This window comes from Parus major, chromosome 1A, assembly GCF_001522545.3.
Source record: "Parus major isolate Abel chromosome 1A, Parus_major1.1, whole genome shotgun sequence".
NCBI classification, from domain to species: domain Eukaryota; kingdom Metazoa; phylum Chordata; class Aves; order Passeriformes; family Paridae; genus Parus; species Parus major.
This window is the reverse complement of record NC_031773.1, coordinates 69,655,616-69,673,178: the sequence shown is the minus strand read 5'-3', so window position 1 is coordinate 69,673,178 and position 17,563 is coordinate 69,655,616. Positions and strand designations below refer to the sequence as shown.

General features: G+C 49.9%; 1 protein-coding gene across 2 annotated transcripts in view; it reads right to left on the bottom strand.

Annotated features, from left to right (window-relative positions):
• SLC6A12 (solute carrier family 6 member 12) overlaps nucleotides 1-17,563 on the bottom strand; it is a 33,969-nt gene that overhangs the window by 4,030 nt on the left and 12,376 nt on the right. For both annotated transcript variants that reach the window (XM_015628924.2, XM_015628925.2), the window contains exons 4-14: nucleotides 16,699-16,839; nucleotides 15,227-15,314; nucleotides 13,612-13,744; nucleotides 10,718-10,852; nucleotides 9,200-9,303; nucleotides 7,658-7,782; nucleotides 7,274-7,386; nucleotides 6,415-6,552; nucleotides 5,110-5,212; nucleotides 1,500-1,600; nucleotides 287-457 (exon numbers count right to left, since the gene is read on the bottom strand). In XM_015628924.2, the coding sequence (XP_015484410.1) occupies nucleotides 287-457; nucleotides 1,500-1,600; nucleotides 5,110-5,212; nucleotides 6,415-6,552; nucleotides 7,274-7,386; nucleotides 7,658-7,782; nucleotides 9,200-9,303; nucleotides 10,718-10,852; nucleotides 13,612-13,744; nucleotides 15,227-15,314; nucleotides 16,699-16,839 (1,352 nt within the window). The remainder of the gene's footprint in view (nucleotides 1-286; nucleotides 458-1,499; nucleotides 1,601-5,109; nucleotides 5,213-6,414; nucleotides 6,553-7,273; nucleotides 7,387-7,657; nucleotides 7,783-9,199; nucleotides 9,304-10,717; nucleotides 10,853-13,611; nucleotides 13,745-15,226; nucleotides 15,315-16,698; nucleotides 16,840-17,563) is intronic.

Genomic DNA, 17,563 nt, shown 5'->3' with positions numbered 1-17,563 from the left:
CTGCTGCTGCTCTCAGTGACCATTATTGCTCCTCTCAGCTCACATCTGGCTGTGAGCGATTCTCTGCAGCATCCTCACCGAGCTGCTGCTGCTGCTGCTCGGATGCCAGCAATTTACACCACAGACACTTTCTGTGGCAATGGGAAAAACACCATCAAACCCTTTCCTTTGCCAAGTGGCTCTCCATTGATTTTGGTGGGAGCTGTGAAGACTTTTAAATGTTCCGTGTAGCTCCTCCCTGGGGCCCATCCTGCACCATCTGGCCCAGTGCCCACAATCCCAGTACCTGTTTCAGGGGTCCTTTGGTTTTCAGGAGGATGAAGATGGCATAGAGAGGAATGCAGACCATGGAGGAGAGTGCCATCAGCCAGCCCAGCATGTAGCCCCAGGGGGGGTACTCGTAGGAATTGTTGTATTTCAAGGGTGTGTACTTGATCAGGGAAAAGAGGAAAACGCCCTGGGGAGCAGAAAACACGAACAGAATGAGAGCAGAGGGGCAGGCAAGCCCGGCCACACTGCCAGGGGTGGCAGCAGGGACCTGGCTGTCCCCAGGGTGTAAAAGACCAGAGCCTGGTGTGTGCAGCCTGCACAGGGAGCTCTCAGAGCCAGGACATCTGTGCAGTGAAAAGCCTCCAGGCTTCTGGAGAACTCAACATAAGCAAAGCTGGCAGCAGCTTCGAGGGTCCAGCAACACTGAAACAGCAATTTATTCAAATCAAAGACAAGAATTGTTGTTCTGCCTGGCAGAAACACTCCAGAAGAACAGCACAGGCACAGATTTAGCCCTCCTGGGGCTCTCTAGCCACAAAGCTCTCAGACAACTTGGACTGGTTTGAAAATTTCCCAGATCTTCAAGTCCTGCTGAAGCCTGGGGACAAAGGACTGGGAATCTTTTGTACGTTGTAGCTATAGATCTCATCTGTGTTCCACTGGGGTCAAAGAAAACAACTCTCAGCATCAGATACAAGAACAGAATTTGGCTGAGAAAACATGTAAAAATCAGTGGAGCAAGACTGGACATAAATTCAAAACAGGCAAGAACTTGCCAGAATTTGGGTGCATTTTATTTAAACACAGCCACAGAGGTTTTGGAAGAGATTTAATGACATAGAAAACAAATGGCTACAGAAAGGTATTTCTGAACCACGGGCAGTCCCAGGAGCAGAGACTCGAAGCAAGTATTTCAGAACAGGGTAATTTGCACTGCTCTTCCACTCATAGGTGATTTGACCAAACCTTTCCAGGCTTTGAGGACATATTTCCTTTTGCCTTCCAATAAGCAATTGGTTTTTCAGTTAATAAAATAAGGTTCAATTAATTTTCCAGGCAAAACATAAGGCTTTTAAAAGGAAATAAATAGCAACCTCAGCTATGGACAACTTCTGCTTCTCCACAGGAGTTTGAAAACTTTACAGCAGCACCTTGGAGATAAATCAGCCTTTTCTACTGAGAATTTGGAGACCCAGAGTGACATGTCATGATGTCATAATTGCACTTACCAAGCACAGCCCTGGGGTGAACACCAGCCAGCAGATCTTGATCAAGGGCCACGGCCGGAAGCCAATCATGTCCTCAATGTTGTCGTAGAAGCGGTCGGCACCTTGGCCACCAACCAGCACAAAGTCACAGGTCAGACTGGTTTTGTTTCCTTCAAGCCCTATTCACATCACATCCCAAACTATCTCTATCCTTGGTGTTTGCTCCTGCTGAAAACGTGGCTATCCTGACAACAGAGCAGCAGGTGATGGGGCTTGCTGGCACTGAGAATCAGTGGCTAGATAGAGATGGAGGGGTTGGAGTTCATCCACAAGTGTCAGAAAGATTGACACTGAAGAGCAGCACAGACCCTCAGCAGCTGAGAGAGAGAGGATGCAGCCATGCCCAGGGAAGAGAGAGGATGCAGCCATGCCCAGGGAAGAGAGAGGATGCAGCCATGCCCAGGGAAGAGAGAGGATGCAGCCATGCCCAGGGAAGAGAGAGGTGCCTGCTTGGCAGAGCAGCCAGGGAAAGCTCTTGCAGGTGAAGCATAAGGGATTGTGTGAGTGGGGAACACCTAACAAAAGCTTCTCTTTGTAAATAAACACTGGTATGCCAGGGAGGTCATGCCAAGAATCACCTCTGAGTTGGGCAGGACCCCTGACATCTCAAGGGCCTGTCTTCCACAGAATATTTTATCATAAACTCAGAAAACCTGGCAATTGAAACTCATCTGAAAACCAAAGCTTCCATCTGCAGGTGCTGCTATGCAGTGAGAGTGTCTGGTGGGCTCTGATCTCCTCCTTCCCTTCTCATTAGTTTCACTTACTGGGTTGTTTTGTTCACAGTGTGTGGGACCCCCCTAAACCTCGTGGTGCCCTGGAATGGGATTTACTTCAGGAAAGCACCTAAAAGTCCTGCCACCAGCCAGACTCCAGCCATTGACTCTTCCCAACACAAAGCATGAAGAGCAAACTCATGCAATGGCAGGGAGGAGACAACAAAATGCAGATGGATTTCAGCAGACCTTGCAATAAACTCTGGGATCTCTTCAAGTATCAGGAGCCTAATGTTGGCCAGAAGGAGATGTAAAATGAAGAAAAATCAAAAAGTCATTATAAGGTGCCCTAGCACCTTTCCAACCAAAACTATCCAGAGATACCAGACTGCCTCAGGCAAAATAAGACAACAATATCAGACAAAAATTTGAGCTAGTCTGTCCAGAAAAAGAGCTACCACTTGAGCACCTCTGGGATGAAATAATACTGTATTTGCCTTATTAAAGCTTTATCTTGGTGCTTAGCTGTTAAAGAAGGATTCTGCTTTTGGGGATGTTCATCCATCTGTGAACTCATGGTCAGGCCACAGTTCCATTTCCTGACGTGATAAGACTTTGCTTCTTTATATGCTGGACTAGGCAAAATATGTGCCTGGAGAACTGGCCACACTTGTGAGTGCTTGGGGTTTGGTGAATTGTATTTTGGTTTGTGGGTTTTATGTCTCAGAATTAAAATCCCCCATATTATGTTTCCCTTAAATATAGTAACTCTACAAAAGCACATTCTGTATGCTCTTTTTTTTTTTTTTTTTTTTTTTTGTAATTCTTCGCATTATTTTCTATATCCCATGACTAATGCTTGCAGAAAATCTCTTTTAAACCCAGCTTTTTGAAGTATTTGTGGGGAGGGGGTAAGGGGGAGGATGGTTCTTTGAACACCTCTTGGTGCAGAGTTGGCAAGTTAACAAGTGGCCTCAAGCAAAGACAACAAGCTGTGGTGTATCAAGGGATGTGCAGCCTTGTGTGGGAGCCCAGCCTACACCACAGAACTCCCAAGCTGTAAATACCATGAGGCTCCAGATAGTGCTTCTGAAAATATATTGGGGATGAAAGGAGATGGTATATAAAATTAATTTTGCCAGAAAGCCAAACTCTTCCACAGGGTGAAAAAAAGAAAAGAGAGATACAGATCATGTGAATTGCAGTTTAGAACATGAGCACAGCACAGTGCCTTCCACAGAAACCCACTGTCATGGCAGATATATGACAGATAAACTAATTCATGATACAACTTCATGGCAGATGCAGATTCCCTGCCAGTTTGACTAGATGTAGGATCTGGTCAGAGACATAACAATTAAAGAAATACAAAAATGCCAGACAAAAAGAAGAACACACACATCCATCCTCCAACAAGAAAAATCCCTCACGAGTTATTTTGTTAATTATGATGTTCCTCCACCTGTCCTTGTCCAGGACAACTGCCAGGTCCTGAATTTCCATGGCCACTGTGGCAGGAGTGGGTGGTGTGATGGTACTGGGATGTGATGGGGACTGACATGATCATCCTCAGAGAGTATATCAACAGGAGGTTTTATACATTCTACATCTCACAGGCAGATGAAAAAGTAATCAAGCTTAAGAAGTCATCAGTTCAACCACTCAACACTGGCTTTTTGAGCAAATTAAAAACTGGAGGACACTCTGGAGCAATGTGCCCTTCCTTCCCAGCACATCAGAAGGATTAGATAAAGCTCCTGCAGAGAAAACTGTAAAAAACTTCCCCAAAGAGATTTTGGTTGGAATGAACAAAGATGTTTGCTTTTATCTCCAATATTGCAGGACAAGGAAGAGTGGGATGCAGTCACTGGACAGTTAACCATGAATGCTGGCACCACTTCCCTCCTGCTGATCAACCCCATATGCCTTCAACGTGGCTGTGTGCTCCTCTGGCAAATCATTTAGCCATGTAAACTCACAGGAATAAACTTCACATGAACCTGACTGCAGGTTTGCTCACATCCTTATCTCTTGTTCTTACACAGCCCTTCTCATTTTGCACAGCTTGTAGAAACAGCAAATGAGACCCAAATTAAAGGGGACAAAGATTTCATTTGACTTACACGTGTGAGGCTCCATGGAGTATCCATGAAGCAAAGAGAGGGAGCAGCTGCTCTGCATCACACACAAGATGCTTTGCCCAAAAACCATCAGCCTTAACACAACCTTCAGAGGGAAGAACCAAAGCCTTGTGGTCAGGAGGAGATCTCCCACAGGATCTCAGAGGAGACTCTTCTTACTGCACAGAATAACATGCAGGTGGTTTCCTCCTGATAGCTCATGAAGCTCAGTTTTACCCTGCTCCTGGGTACTTTAGTTACAGACTTCAGTGAGGGCCAAAGCAGCCCCTCCTATTTCTTTTCTGAGTGCCATCTTTGCCTGGGGAAATAGGAAGCAGGAATCATCGCAGAAGTAACACAAAGCAAGTTTGCATCCCAGAATTTCGTGTTAAATTAAGTGGCAGGACTAGGCTAAATGCACAGTGTAAGCAGACAGGGACAGACACCAAAGAACAGCAGTCACTCCTCTGTAGCTGATTTTCTGATTCAAAGGGCAGATGGGAAGAACAGCAAGGTAGTTCAGTATGAGGCACCCACAGAGACGGAACAAACATTCCCAGTCTAAATGTGGAGCAATTAAGAAATGCTGCAAGAAAACACAGTGAAAACTAGACAAGAAAGAACATAATTACAGCACTTCATTGCCCCCTGAGAGTCTTTTCTATCCACTCTCATTTCTCAGCTCCCCATTCCTGCCTTGATAAAGAATCATCCAAATTTTTGTCCTGCACTTACCATACACCCATCCTATACAGATGACTTCAAAAACAGCCACAAAGAGCAGGCATGTGCCACTGGCAGCATAGTAGTCAAAGAGCTGGAAGATGTACATGCCACCCTGTTGAAGAGGTAGAGAAGACAGAGCCATGACAAGACTTTTCCATGCCAGGGAAAAATGAGTGTGGCAAGTAGAACAATACAGCAGGAACGCTGAACCAGGAGCAGGTGGGAGAAGAGCCTTCTCTTGGGGCTGCCCTCACTCTGGTCCAAAAACACAGTCAAGCCTGGTGGTAGGAGAGTTCTTCATGCCTGTTTTATGATGCTGCTGGGCTAGGCTGGCCCCTATGTGCATAAGAGCAGGAGGTGGTGGTTTTTTGGTTATTTTAAAACAATTAGGAAGTTGCCAGAAGCATTTTTGAAACAGCGTGTAGCAGTGCAGAATTTTGCACCCACAGAATCGTGATCCTGAGCAAGGATATTCAGATACCTCGTTTTACCTTCATCCAACCTTGCCTTCTGCACAAGTTCCAAGCTCTGCAAGGGCAGAGGCACCTGGCTTTCCTGCTGCTTCTGACTCCAAGCTGAGCCCTGCAGAGCTGCCCTCAGCTGCCTGTGCAGGCCCGTGGATGGTTTGACTTCTCCAAGAGAAGGAGAATCTCCAGGCCAAGAGATTCTTTCAAATAACACTGAAGGGCTCCAGACACAATGCCACTCAAATTGATTCCGATGGGTGCTGCCCTCAGCAGACCCTTAGCCGGGATCCAGGATCCATCAGGGGTTTGACAGGAGTGAGCTGTCACTGCAGAGCTGCTGGAGGCAGCACAGGAGTGCCAAAACCCCCAGCCAAGCTCGTGGTAGCCACAGGGCCCAGCCCCACGCAGGAAGAGATGCAGGGCAAGCACCAGCACAGCTCTGCCCCTGCTGCTGCCGGCATCACAGGCTTCCCACAGCTCCAGCAGGGTTTTGGCACAGCCATCACCCCCAGGCTCCTCTCCTGCTGCTCTGCTCTGTGTGGAAAGCAGCCAGCAAATGATCACTGCCCTTGGAGGAGCTTGTTTTCAAACATCTGGGCTTGTTTCAGCTGCCAGGTGTGGTATTTGCACAAAGCTGAGTGTCAGGCAGCCTCTCTGGGCCGTGGGACCAGGGGAGGGCTCGGGGATGCCCCAGAGCCCCACGGGGTCAGAGCAGCGCTGGCTGGGAAAGACAGCAGCTCACGCTCTGGGAATGAGACACAATTAACAGCACTGAGGACAGGCTGTCCCTGCCCAGAGCTGTGCAGGAGGGGGTTTGGTGCTGCACAGCCAGCTCCTCCTGCCTCACCTCGGTGACCAGCAGTAAGCCCAGCAGGTAGCACATGACAGCAATGGCCAGGATCAGCAGCTCCCGGCGCCCCTTCTTCCGAAACACTCCTGGGAACATGTCAATAATAGCTGTCACCAGGCTTTCCACACAGACAAACTGCAGAAGAAAACAAGCCAGAGAAATCAGCGTCTCTCCTTCCCCAAGCACGCACTTCCCCTCACTGTTCTTTCTGTCCTCCTGCCACACAAATCCTTATTTTTTCATTTTTTCTTTTCATCTGTCTCGCCCCCACCAAAGGCCAGCAGAAACAGAGGGAAAAGGCCTGATTATATATTATTATACCTGACAAGGGCTGAGGTATGCCAGAGCTGAGCCTGAGCAGAACACCCTCCTGCTGGACATGCAGGACACCCCCTGCTCCCCCCGTGCCAGCAGCAGAGCTGCACTCTGAACCCTGCAGGGTTTGCTCCTGCCATAACAGGGATTTGGGATGCAAGACAGGGCACACCAGTGAGGACACAGGGATTGCTCTGGTGGGATGCAGCTGGGAGAAAATGGCCCAATTCCCTGTCCCAGACTGCCCTGCCCTGCGCTGGGCCTCGCTCTGCAGGGTGCACAGCTCTGGGGGATGCAGCTGGGACATCCTCACATACACACAGGGAGAGGATGCCAGCAGAGATGCCAGCCCACATAAGCTCTGGCCTGCCATTGGCCCTGGCTCTGGGCTCCCACAGAGTGAAAATGCTGCATACAATGTACAGAAACCTACTGAAGGTACAGCAAAGCACAGAGCCAGCTTATCCCTTCCAATGCCCGTGGGAATGCTCAGCTGGGGACAGGCTCCTGTGTGTCAGATGAGGAGGGGGCTTTGTTGTACCTGGCTGTCCAGTCCCAGGAAGATCAGCATGAGGAAGAAGAGGCAGGACCAGAGCTGAGACACGGGCATCATTGTTACTGCTGTTGGATATGCTATGAAAGCCAGGCCAGGACCTGCCAACAGAGCACAGGATGAGCGTGTGTGCCCCCACAGCAGCACCTGCAGCACAGAGCAGGCTCACACACCTCTTCAAAGCTCCTTTTGCCACAGCTGGCCAGCCACGGCTGGAAGCTGTGTTGAGGGGTACTGGTCCTGCAGAGCTCTCTGCAGACAGCCATAGCAATGGAGCATGTAGAGAACACCCTGGGTGTCACCTCTGAAGAGTGCCCTCCCCTTCAGGCTCTTTGTTTTCCCTTGGCTCTGAGGCCTCCCAGAAAAACTCACCTGATTCAGCCACTTGTGAAATAGGAACGCCCTGCTCTCGAGCCATGAAGCCCAGCACAGAGAAAATGGCAAAGCCAGCAACAAAGCTGGTGGCACTGTTCAGGGAGCAGAGCAGGATGCAGTCCCTGCAGGAAGGAGAGCAGACAGAAATGGGGGTTTCCTGCTGCAGAATGGATCCCCTTTGGATCATGCCTGTGCTCAGCTTGCCTAGCAGGACAGCACGAGCAGGAAACAGCAATGCTGTTCTTGAGCCCCTCAGAAGGGAAAAGCTCAGAGCAGAGTTACAGGGTTATACATGGCACAGCAGTGGGGGAATGGGGCACAACCACAGAGCACATAGCAATAAAAAACATGTCAGGAGTCCAGAGAATAGGAAAAACAACAGAGAAAATGAGGAAAACAGAAAGTTAGAAAAGGAAAAAGGTTGCAGAAAGATACATAGACAAGAAAGAGGAGTATCTAAAAGCATGAAGACACACAGGTTCAGCAGGTCTAGTAAAACAAGGGCAATGGGATAATAAAAATCCTCACTGCCAAGGGCTGTGTCTACACTGTCTTTATTAGCTGTGCTCAGATGGGGGCTGGCATGTGCTGTGCTACTTGTCCTGAAACTTCTGTGCCCTTGGTCCTTGTGAGAATTGGGCACCGCTCTGAGCTGGCTGGGCTGGAAACCCCTGGATCCTGCCTGGGCAGCTGCCAGAGCTGCCCCACAGCATCAGCTGCTCTGGGCAGGCATTGTGGACACTTTTGGGACACCCAGGACTAAGCTGCCAGCACGAGGTTCCTAAGGAATGAGGGGAAGGTGTCAGCACACCACTTCACTGGTGACTGAAATATTCTGGGACAGCCAGGAGAAAGAATTCAGTGCCCAACCAGCAGCCATGGCAGCTGCTGAAGAGCAGAAGGAGGGATGGTTGATGTCTCCCAAGCACATTTTAGCATCTGTGCTGGAGCAATATGTGAAAGAACAGCAAAGTCCCTGTTTCTCTGTGGAGGGTGTCAAAAATGGTCCTGATGAGCTCCTGGTCAGGCCATGGATAAAACAGATCTGTAATCCAAGGGCAAGGAGAAGGCCAGGCAGACTGGATTCATCTCCTTGCTAGGATCACAAGGCCACTGGCAGTACATTAGTCTGATGGAAGTAAAGCACTGCAGACAGGGCCCAGCATCACCTTTGTGCCACCTCCCCTGCCCAGCAAGTGATGGCAGAGCTGGCTGTGTCACCCTGCCCACGGACTGCCAAAAGAGTCTGTGCTGTCTGCAGTGGCTGGAGACACTCTCCATTCTCATTCCTCCTCCAGACTCTTCTTTCCACACTGACTCATGCAGGAGAGCACTGTCAAAGCCATTTTCTGGACTCCTCTCTTCCCTCAGCCACTCTCGGTGCCTGTGCTGAGTTCTCTGCAGCTTCTGCACCCTGAGCAGCTCCTTGGTCACAGCAGCCCCACCCGAGGTCCCCCAGGGACAGAGCCTGCCCCTGATGCAGCTCTGTGCTGTGTGAGAACATTCCAGAAGGAAATGAGGAGCCCAGACCTTTCCTACCTGTAACAGTTGTTGGTGTACTTGTTGTAGCTGCCCAGAGCTGTCAGGCACCCCTCACAGATGGCATAAGAGAAGAGGATTTGAGTGCCTGCATCCATCCACACCTGGAACAGAGAAGGTCAGTGGTCTCCAGACCTGGCAACAAAATAAACAAATGGCTGTGCCCTGTCAACAGGAACTCCTCCAGCCATGGAGAACAAACCCTGTGAGACAGAAAGGGTGAATGGAGAATCTGGGATCCCTGTCTGGAGAACCTGAGCTATAGAGCTGGAAACCCTTTAGGAAAAGGCTCTAGAGGAGACCATATTGTCACATCCCACCCAAGGTGACACCATTTCTCCATCCCACACCTTTGCATTCAGGGTAGGGATGGCATCCCTGATAGCTTGGCTCCGGCTGAAGCTCTCACTAGAGATGTCTGTGGTCCCTGCATGGCCCAGATGATTAAACTCCTTGCAGAGCCACTGCTGAGTCACCCCAAACAAGAGTGTGATCAACAGTCCGTGTACTCCCTTCCCTGCTCCCAGATTTCTCCTCCCACCTCTCTGAGGCCACAGTGAGGGCAGCAAGTCGCTGAGATGAGAGGCTGCAGACCAGTGGGGTGTCACACACCAGGCTCCCCTTTGCTCTGGCATTCCATGGGAAAAGCTGAGAGTGGTTTGTCACCACTGCTCCAGCCCTGTCCTCCGTGGAGAGCTGAACTGTGGGCTGAGCTGCAGCTCTGCTCTCACAGCCCCAGGGAAAGCCCTGAGCTGGGACTTGCAGGCAGGCAGGGAAGCAGCCCACCTTTCTGAGGGTCTCCAGGTTCCCCACTCATCTCTTTCTCCTCAAAGCAGCCCCCAGCTGCAAACATCCAGGCAGCTGGAATTTGGTGGCCTCCAAAGAACCCCAGCACAGGCAGTGCTGCCTCAGCTCCCACTGGTTTGTCAGCATGGCATGCACAGGAACCCTCAGGCATGGACACTCGTGAAGCAAAGCCCTGCCTTCTGCCTCCACTCAGCAGCAGGATCTCATTGAGGGTTTCCATGAGCTCCAACAACTGGTAGCAGGGATTGACCCTTTGGCCAGCCCCTGCCCTAGGCAGGTGGGACCAGCCCCCAGGGCAAGTGAAGGGAACCCAGCTGGCCACAGCCCATGGTATGTGCATGTTATGTTATGTTATGTTACAAAAATAAAAAGCTATGTTATCTTACAGAAAAAAATTAAAGTGATAGATTATATAACCCCTCCCTTTATTACCTGCATTTAACAGCCAGAAAAGCTCTCTGTTACATGCTAAATATTTAATATATCTTCTGGTTTTGCTGAGCCCTTGAGGGGAAATGACCTAATATACCCACATGCTGCAGACCATGAGCAAACAGGATGTGCTGTGTAGGGGGACTAGACCTCTCCCAGAAGTTTTAAGGGCCCTGCTTCCCTGGCCTCTTTCCACAGATGACAGGCAGATGCTCAGATCCAAAGGCCAGGGCACTGAGAACATTCCTGTGGCCAGCACTTGCCTGACACCCCCCTCACCTGTGGGTCTGCCAGCCTGGAGATGTCAGGCTTCAGGTAGAAGATGATTCCCTCAGCAGCCCCTGGCAGCATCACCCCTCGAGCCAGCAGGATGAGCAGCATCACATAGGGGAAGGTGGCAGTGAAGTAAACGACCTGCAGGAGGAGAGAGCAGGGAGGGGGACAGGCATCACCTCTCCCCATCCCATCTGCAGCCCCCACCCAGCAAACCTCCCTGAGCCTGCTGCTGACACAGAACAGGGGTGGGAAGGAAATTCATCAAGGTTACATCTCACTGGTGATTTAATTAATCTGCATTTTGCTCTTCATCCAAGACTCTGCCACTGGTTGCTCTGCTTTGTTTTCTCCTTCCAGTCAGTGTACTCTCCCTGCTCTCCAGCTGTTCCCTTCATCTTTCTAGAGCTGCAGAGCGAACCCAGATCTCTTCCAGTCACTGGCTTTTAATGAGGTGTTAAAATGGTCCTATGCACAGCAAGAGCTTTCCAAATTAAACACCAACTTTTGCTGTCCAATTTGAGACACCTACGAGGGGCCTCTTTTCCAGAAGTGCTGCAGATGTGTCACTCTCATCCCTTCAATGCCTCTGAGCTCACAGGTAAAAACTGGGGGCAGCTCAAAGCCTTTAAAGAAAATGCAGACTGTTATTTTTGTAATTCCTATTTTTACTTCTTTTTGTGTCTGATAGAAATAAATACTACAGTAGAATTCATCATCTCTAAACCATTTCTTTAATATAACATATTCTTTTTTCGATTTGCAAAATATTTGTGAGCAAGTGGCAACTTCCTAATATTTTTTCATTACTAAAATTAATCCAAGTAATGTGGAGGGTTGTTTACTCCATGAATTCACAGTGATGGGCCTGAAATGACAATTTTTTGTGCTTAGTGGTAATTGGCCAAATAAGTCACAGTACATGGTACTTCTGCTGTTCCCTGATTGAATGAGAATGGGCACAAGTATTAAAATCTACCTTCAGAAATCACTTCTAAGGAACATTTATGTGCAGCAGCTGAATGCATAAGGAAGAGAAACATTGGGCAAAATGAATAAAAGAAAAAGGCTTTTAAAAGGAAAAGAGTCTTTATGGAGTTATTTGAAATTATTGTCCCGAGGTCACTGTGCTTTCTTTAAATTTGGATTCCTTAAATCACGAAGCAGAAACAGAAGGATCTGGCAGGGTTATGTGATCAGAGCAGCCTCTCAGGCAAGCACACCCTCCTGTTCCATCTGGGGCTGTTGAACAAAGTTATGCACCTACTCAGAATCCTTGGCTCTTCCCTAATGCTTGTCTTAGTATATTGCTAGCAAAGAAAAAGAGGGAAGCAGCTGAATTTTTTGACAGTGCCCCTGTAGTACCCAAAATTACTGCCTGCAGAGAAGACAACTGGTCTGTTTGACCTGCAGCATATTTGGGGACACAAAACCCCTCTCTTGTTGTTGCACCATGTCCCCAACACCTGGCTGGTAAATAGCCAATAGCCCTGTACCCTAAAAACTGTGATTTTTAAATCTTCTGTAGTCTCAGGACAACCATTCCATTTTCTATATGTAGTCACTGCTTTCTCTCACTTTCTGGTCTGGTTTGGCCAAGCCAAGCCAGCTAAATCAGCCTGACTGAACCACTTTAGCTTTCTCCTTGTGCAGGTAAGTTCTGCAAGCTGGGGAAGCACCAGGAAAAGGAGAAACTCAGTGGAGAAGGCTGAGAGCTAAAGAGACCCCCAGGGGGTTTAACTCTTCTTCCCTGCAGATCACACAGCCCCTGACACAAGCTCTTGTGACAATGGCACTGCAGTATTCACATCAGGGGGCATCAGAAACTCAAGGTTTAAAGTGCAGATCATCCATCCCCTCTCCCCATAAAGGTGAGTCTGGCTCTCCTTCCTTCAGAAATGGGACAACAAGTCAGCACCAGCAAGAACCAGCCATCAGCAAAAACTGGGGGAAATCTAGTCAGGGAAGAAGCTGTTAATGGGTGTCCAGTGCAGTTCTTAGTGAGCAGATGGGATTAACACTGAAACGCAGGAGTCAGCTGTGAGAGGGAACACTTGTGAAGAGTAGAGACCGTGATTTGAAAGAAGAAATCTGTTGCTGAAATTGGTTCCCTCCCTTTGGGACACCCACAAGACTAATCATTAACCATCAACCATCATTAATGATCCACCCATCTCATTGGAGCTCCAGGGAAGAAAGAGGTCCTGAGCAAGTCAAGGCCATGGAAGTGTCCCTAACCCCCAGCCCAAGGCATCAAACTCTAATGCACTCCAAAAGGAGAAGCAGTCCATCTGCTCTGCAGGATGAACTTCAGGAGGAAGCATTGGCTCCAGTCTCATCAGCAAAATGCAGAAAGTGACCAACAGACCCCAAACCTGAGAGAGCACAGAGGAGAGGACTAGGACACTTCTCCCACCCCAAGTGTTTTGCAGGATAAAGAAGCAGGAGAGACTCATTATCTGTGCTCTGAGCTGCTTACAGGCAGCAGCTTGTCTGTTTTGCTCAAATGTTTAATCATTGCCAGGGATGGGAAGTCTGCCACTGCAGAGGATCTTGTTGAAAACACCCTCAAGCCACAGCAGGACAACACAGTGGAGAGTGGATGATTCCCAGTGGCACCTGGGGAGAATCCATCAGCCACTGTGGGTATCTGCAAGTTAAAATGTGACTCAAGACTCGGTTCCCAGTTCTTTTCCCATTCTCCCCTCCCTGGAGCTGCTCATTTATTCTTCCCCTTAGGGTTCAGACACAGCTGTGTGTACCAGCATGGCCTCAACAGGTTCTGGGTTTCACTTTGGTGCCTCCTGCCTCTGCTCCATGAGGAAGAAAAAGAGACTGGCAAGAAATGTAAGATGGGTACAAGGAGGCTTATGGGCTGGGAGGATAATCCCCATTCCTACTTTGCCTGTGGACTTGACCCCTTTCCAGATGCAGAAGTAGCAGATGATCCAGGCCAGCAGGAGACACAGAGCCAGCTCCCAGCGCACAGTGCCCAGTTTGTCAATGCCATCCGTGAGCCCCAGGACTCTTCTCCTGCCGGTGTCCAGGGACAGGGAGAGAAGGGTTAACACCCCAGACCCACTCACCCATACAGACCTGTCCCACAGTGCCCATCCAGGACTCAGCAGCCTCTCCTGGCACATCTGCCAGGGCTTCCAGCCATGCAAATCATCCCAGCTCTGCCTAAAGCTCTCCTCTGCACTCATCTCTGCTCTGCCGTGTCCTGTAGCTGAGCCCAGCCCTCCCACTCTCCAAACCCACGGTGCCATGCCCATCAGACCCCACAAACCCAACCCCTGCTCCCCATTGCTCCCTGAGCCTGGCAGCTCAACCCAAAGCCGGCCACCAGAGCCACTGTCAGCCCCTGGCCACCACTCTTCCTCCCCACATGCTACAAACATTCATACATACATATGTAAGCATAAATTATGATTCCCATGCCTTTCCTCAGCCTCCTTCCTTGCAGACTCACCACCATGAGGCCACTCAAGAGCTCAGCACTGCAGCTCATGCAGCTCCCAGAGCCCAAACCCACACTTACAACTCCTCTGCACATTCTGCTCAAAACCACTTCCCTCAGTGTGCCCTGCTGGCCCTGCAGAAGAGCCAGCCAGCTGTTCAGAGGGGTCTCAGCTCTCACTGAATGTGCCCCTCGTACGTGTGAGGAGCAGGGCAGGAGAGGGGCCCAGCAGTGTGCAGGCTCTTCATGCAGCCCTGGGCACATCCCATCTCCTGTGTGCCCTGTGGTGGCTGCCACAAAGTCAATCCTTCCAAAGCTACCTCAGGAGACAGAAATGGGGAAAAGCCCCAAGCCCAAGTGTTGAAGCTGGGTCCTTGACACCCCTGTTCTTTATAAGATTTTTCTCAGTAGCATGTGGGGTGGGAGGGTGGCACCAGAGGTCATTTCAACCTCCCCAGGCTGCACTGATGACCCTGTCTGGGACATGGTCTGGCCTGCTGCAAGACCCCTCACTCAGACTGTGTTTTAGTGCCTCCAGCCCCAAATTCCTCAAAATTCTCCACCTTCCCCAGATTCTTCTCTGGCATCTGGTTCACACATCTCAGATCTCCGCTCTCCAGGGAAGATCCTGAGCAGCCTGGTGGATCCCTTCCCTCAGACAGCAAGCAGGACTGGGTCAGAGCAAGGTAAAAGTCAGTTTTCCCCTCTGTGTTTCCCTGTGGAGGACTGCCCAGGACCAGCCAAGCTGTACCACCCAGCACACTCAGCCCTGCTAGCAGCAAGCCCTCCTTGCCTGCTCTCGCTGCCTCTCTCGGTGGCCACGCTCGCCCAGGCAGGAGCCAGGAGGGGAACACACCCTCGAGGTGCTCCCTGGGCAGCACACCAGCAGCTGTCTGGGCTCTGTGCCCATCTCCTCAGAGCTCCCTGAGCTCCCTGTGCTGGCTCTGGCACCTCACTGCCCCAGCCCCAGCCCCAGCCCCAGCCCCAGCCCCAGCCCCTCCTGCAGCTGCAGCCTCCGGATGACAGAGCCTGAGAAGAGGAAAGCAATCACATACTCCCAAAACTCAATCATTGAGGAGGTGGCATTCACTGGCAAGGTCCTGTTGTCCAGGCTGGATCTATTCAGAATGTCCATACAGAGATCTACCAAAAGAAAAGGAAGCCAATGAGGTGAGGAATTCTCTAGGGCTCCTCCATGAGGGATGTTCCTTCCCCTCTGGACCCTAACCCTCTCTCTGGCAGCACACAGATCCTTCATCTTGTGCTTTACAGCATCTCATTCATCTTCTGCATCTCACTAAACATCTCATTAAACTCTGGCTCTCCCCAGGTATGGATCTCAATCCAGCAGTCACCAGAGGGGCTTCAGGAAGGGAAGAGGGGAAGGGGAGAACAATTCCCTGCCAAACTGACAACAGATGGCTGCAAAACATGGATTATCAAGGGACAGCAACGGTGAGTAGTCAGGATAGAGAATCCCATTCCCTTTCCACACCATCCTGTCCACACATGCACACACCACAGAAGCCTTCACGTTCTCCTTTGCCATCCCCAGCCCTGTTACAAACCACGAAAAAACTAAGAACAGAGGAGATGCCCCATGTCCAGTGCACCTCATCTTGCATTTTGCCAGCAAAAGGCAATCCACTGGAAAAGCAAGGAAAGCCAGCTGTTGCTGGGAAGCTTCTCTCTTTTAAGAGAACATATGTGGCTTTCCTTACACACAAACCCATTCTGGGGGAGCTGAAGGAATTGGATCAGCCCTTTAAAAGGCTGGGTACTTCTGCTGGGATGAAAGGGCAGAGGGAGCTTCCAGTGAAAGGCCCACAGGGTAGAGAAATTTAACTAATTGCAGAAATTAATCATCTAATGCAAAAGAAAAAGGGAGGGAACCAAGCTGCTGCCAAGCAAAACAACCTGCTCAAGATGTAGAAAAAGTCCTGATAAGAACATTCATGAGGATTACCTCACACCTAGCCCATCTTCCCAGGCTCAGCACACGTGCCTTGGGTGAGGCCAGAGCCAGGTTTCTCTGCAGGGCAGAGCTAAGTGAAATGAGCACAAAGTGATGGGATCCCTGGTGAATGCAGTGCTGTGGGGGCTGCATGGATGTGATTAACCAGGAAAACTGTGCCCTCAGAGTTCTGTGCTGCTGGTTCCTCCACTGGGAGACCTGAACAAAATCCTGCAGCTCAGGCTTGGCCTGACTGACCCAAAAACTGAGTGCACAGAGGAAACTGCTCAGGCAGCTCCTGTCCCAGTAACTCCACAGGAATGGGGCAGAGAAAGGGAACTGTAAGATAAACTCTTGCACCAGAGCTAATAAAAATCTCCTGCCATGAGGAGAGCTCTAGATTGGCTTGAAAACCCCACCATGCCCCTCCAGTGCTTGCCTATTTTTTGGTGACATCACAGGGTGGCTCATGAGAGCTCCTTATCCAAACAAAATAAATAAATTTTCAAGAGAACCCAAATAATTTCTGGGAATTGGGAAGAAGCTAGAAGCTGACCAAGGGAAGTCGTGTACCTGAGTTCCAGGAGTTATCACAGCTGGCCCATGGTAGCACTGAGGTGAAGGAGCTGAACAGGTAGAAGAGTGCCCAGGACAGGATGATGATGTAGTAGATGTTCAGGTACCCCACAATGACTTGGGAGGCATATCCAATCCCTGTGGAGAAAAGCAAAGGAGGTGAGGATGGGACTGGAAACCAGCTCCCAGCACATGGGGCTTAACCCCAAAGACACAGCTCAGGCTGTGGTAACAGGGATGCAGCACCAACAGCATGAGTCTCCAGAGAACAGTGCAGGATCTACCCAAGGGAAAGAGGAAGGAGTTTGTGACTGTGCAGGCAGACAGAAACATTGCTGGGTAACTCTAGACAGTAACTCTAGACAGTTCTGTGGTGAAACAGACAGAAAACTTGACGCTGATTGGAAAAAAATTTCTGATGGCTGCCATGGCACAGCATCATAGTGCCTCTTCTTCAGAAAAATACAGCTCTGGGCCTTGAAGAAAAGAAATGCAGCTGAGACTCTCACTTCTGGGAAGAGCCAGGCAAAACCCATTCTTACAGCTGATACCCACCATGCTCAGCTTTGGGTCCTGCTTGTGCCCATTGCCCACCTCAGACCAGAAAAGCCCAATTCATGTATTTAAAACTGCTTTTCAGTGACTTTTGAGCTGCCCCTGCTGTCCAGCCCCAGGCCTGTGCCAGAGCACAGGGGTCCCCAGCACAGGAGGCCCCAGACTCCTCAGGGAGTTTCAAACACCTCTGCGTGCCCATGCTCAATCAAACAAACCAGGCTCCACTCTGCCTGAGCACAGCTTTCTCCATCTGAAAAACATGATTGATAAGCTCTCCTCTGGACAGGGGAATTGAGGAAATTACATT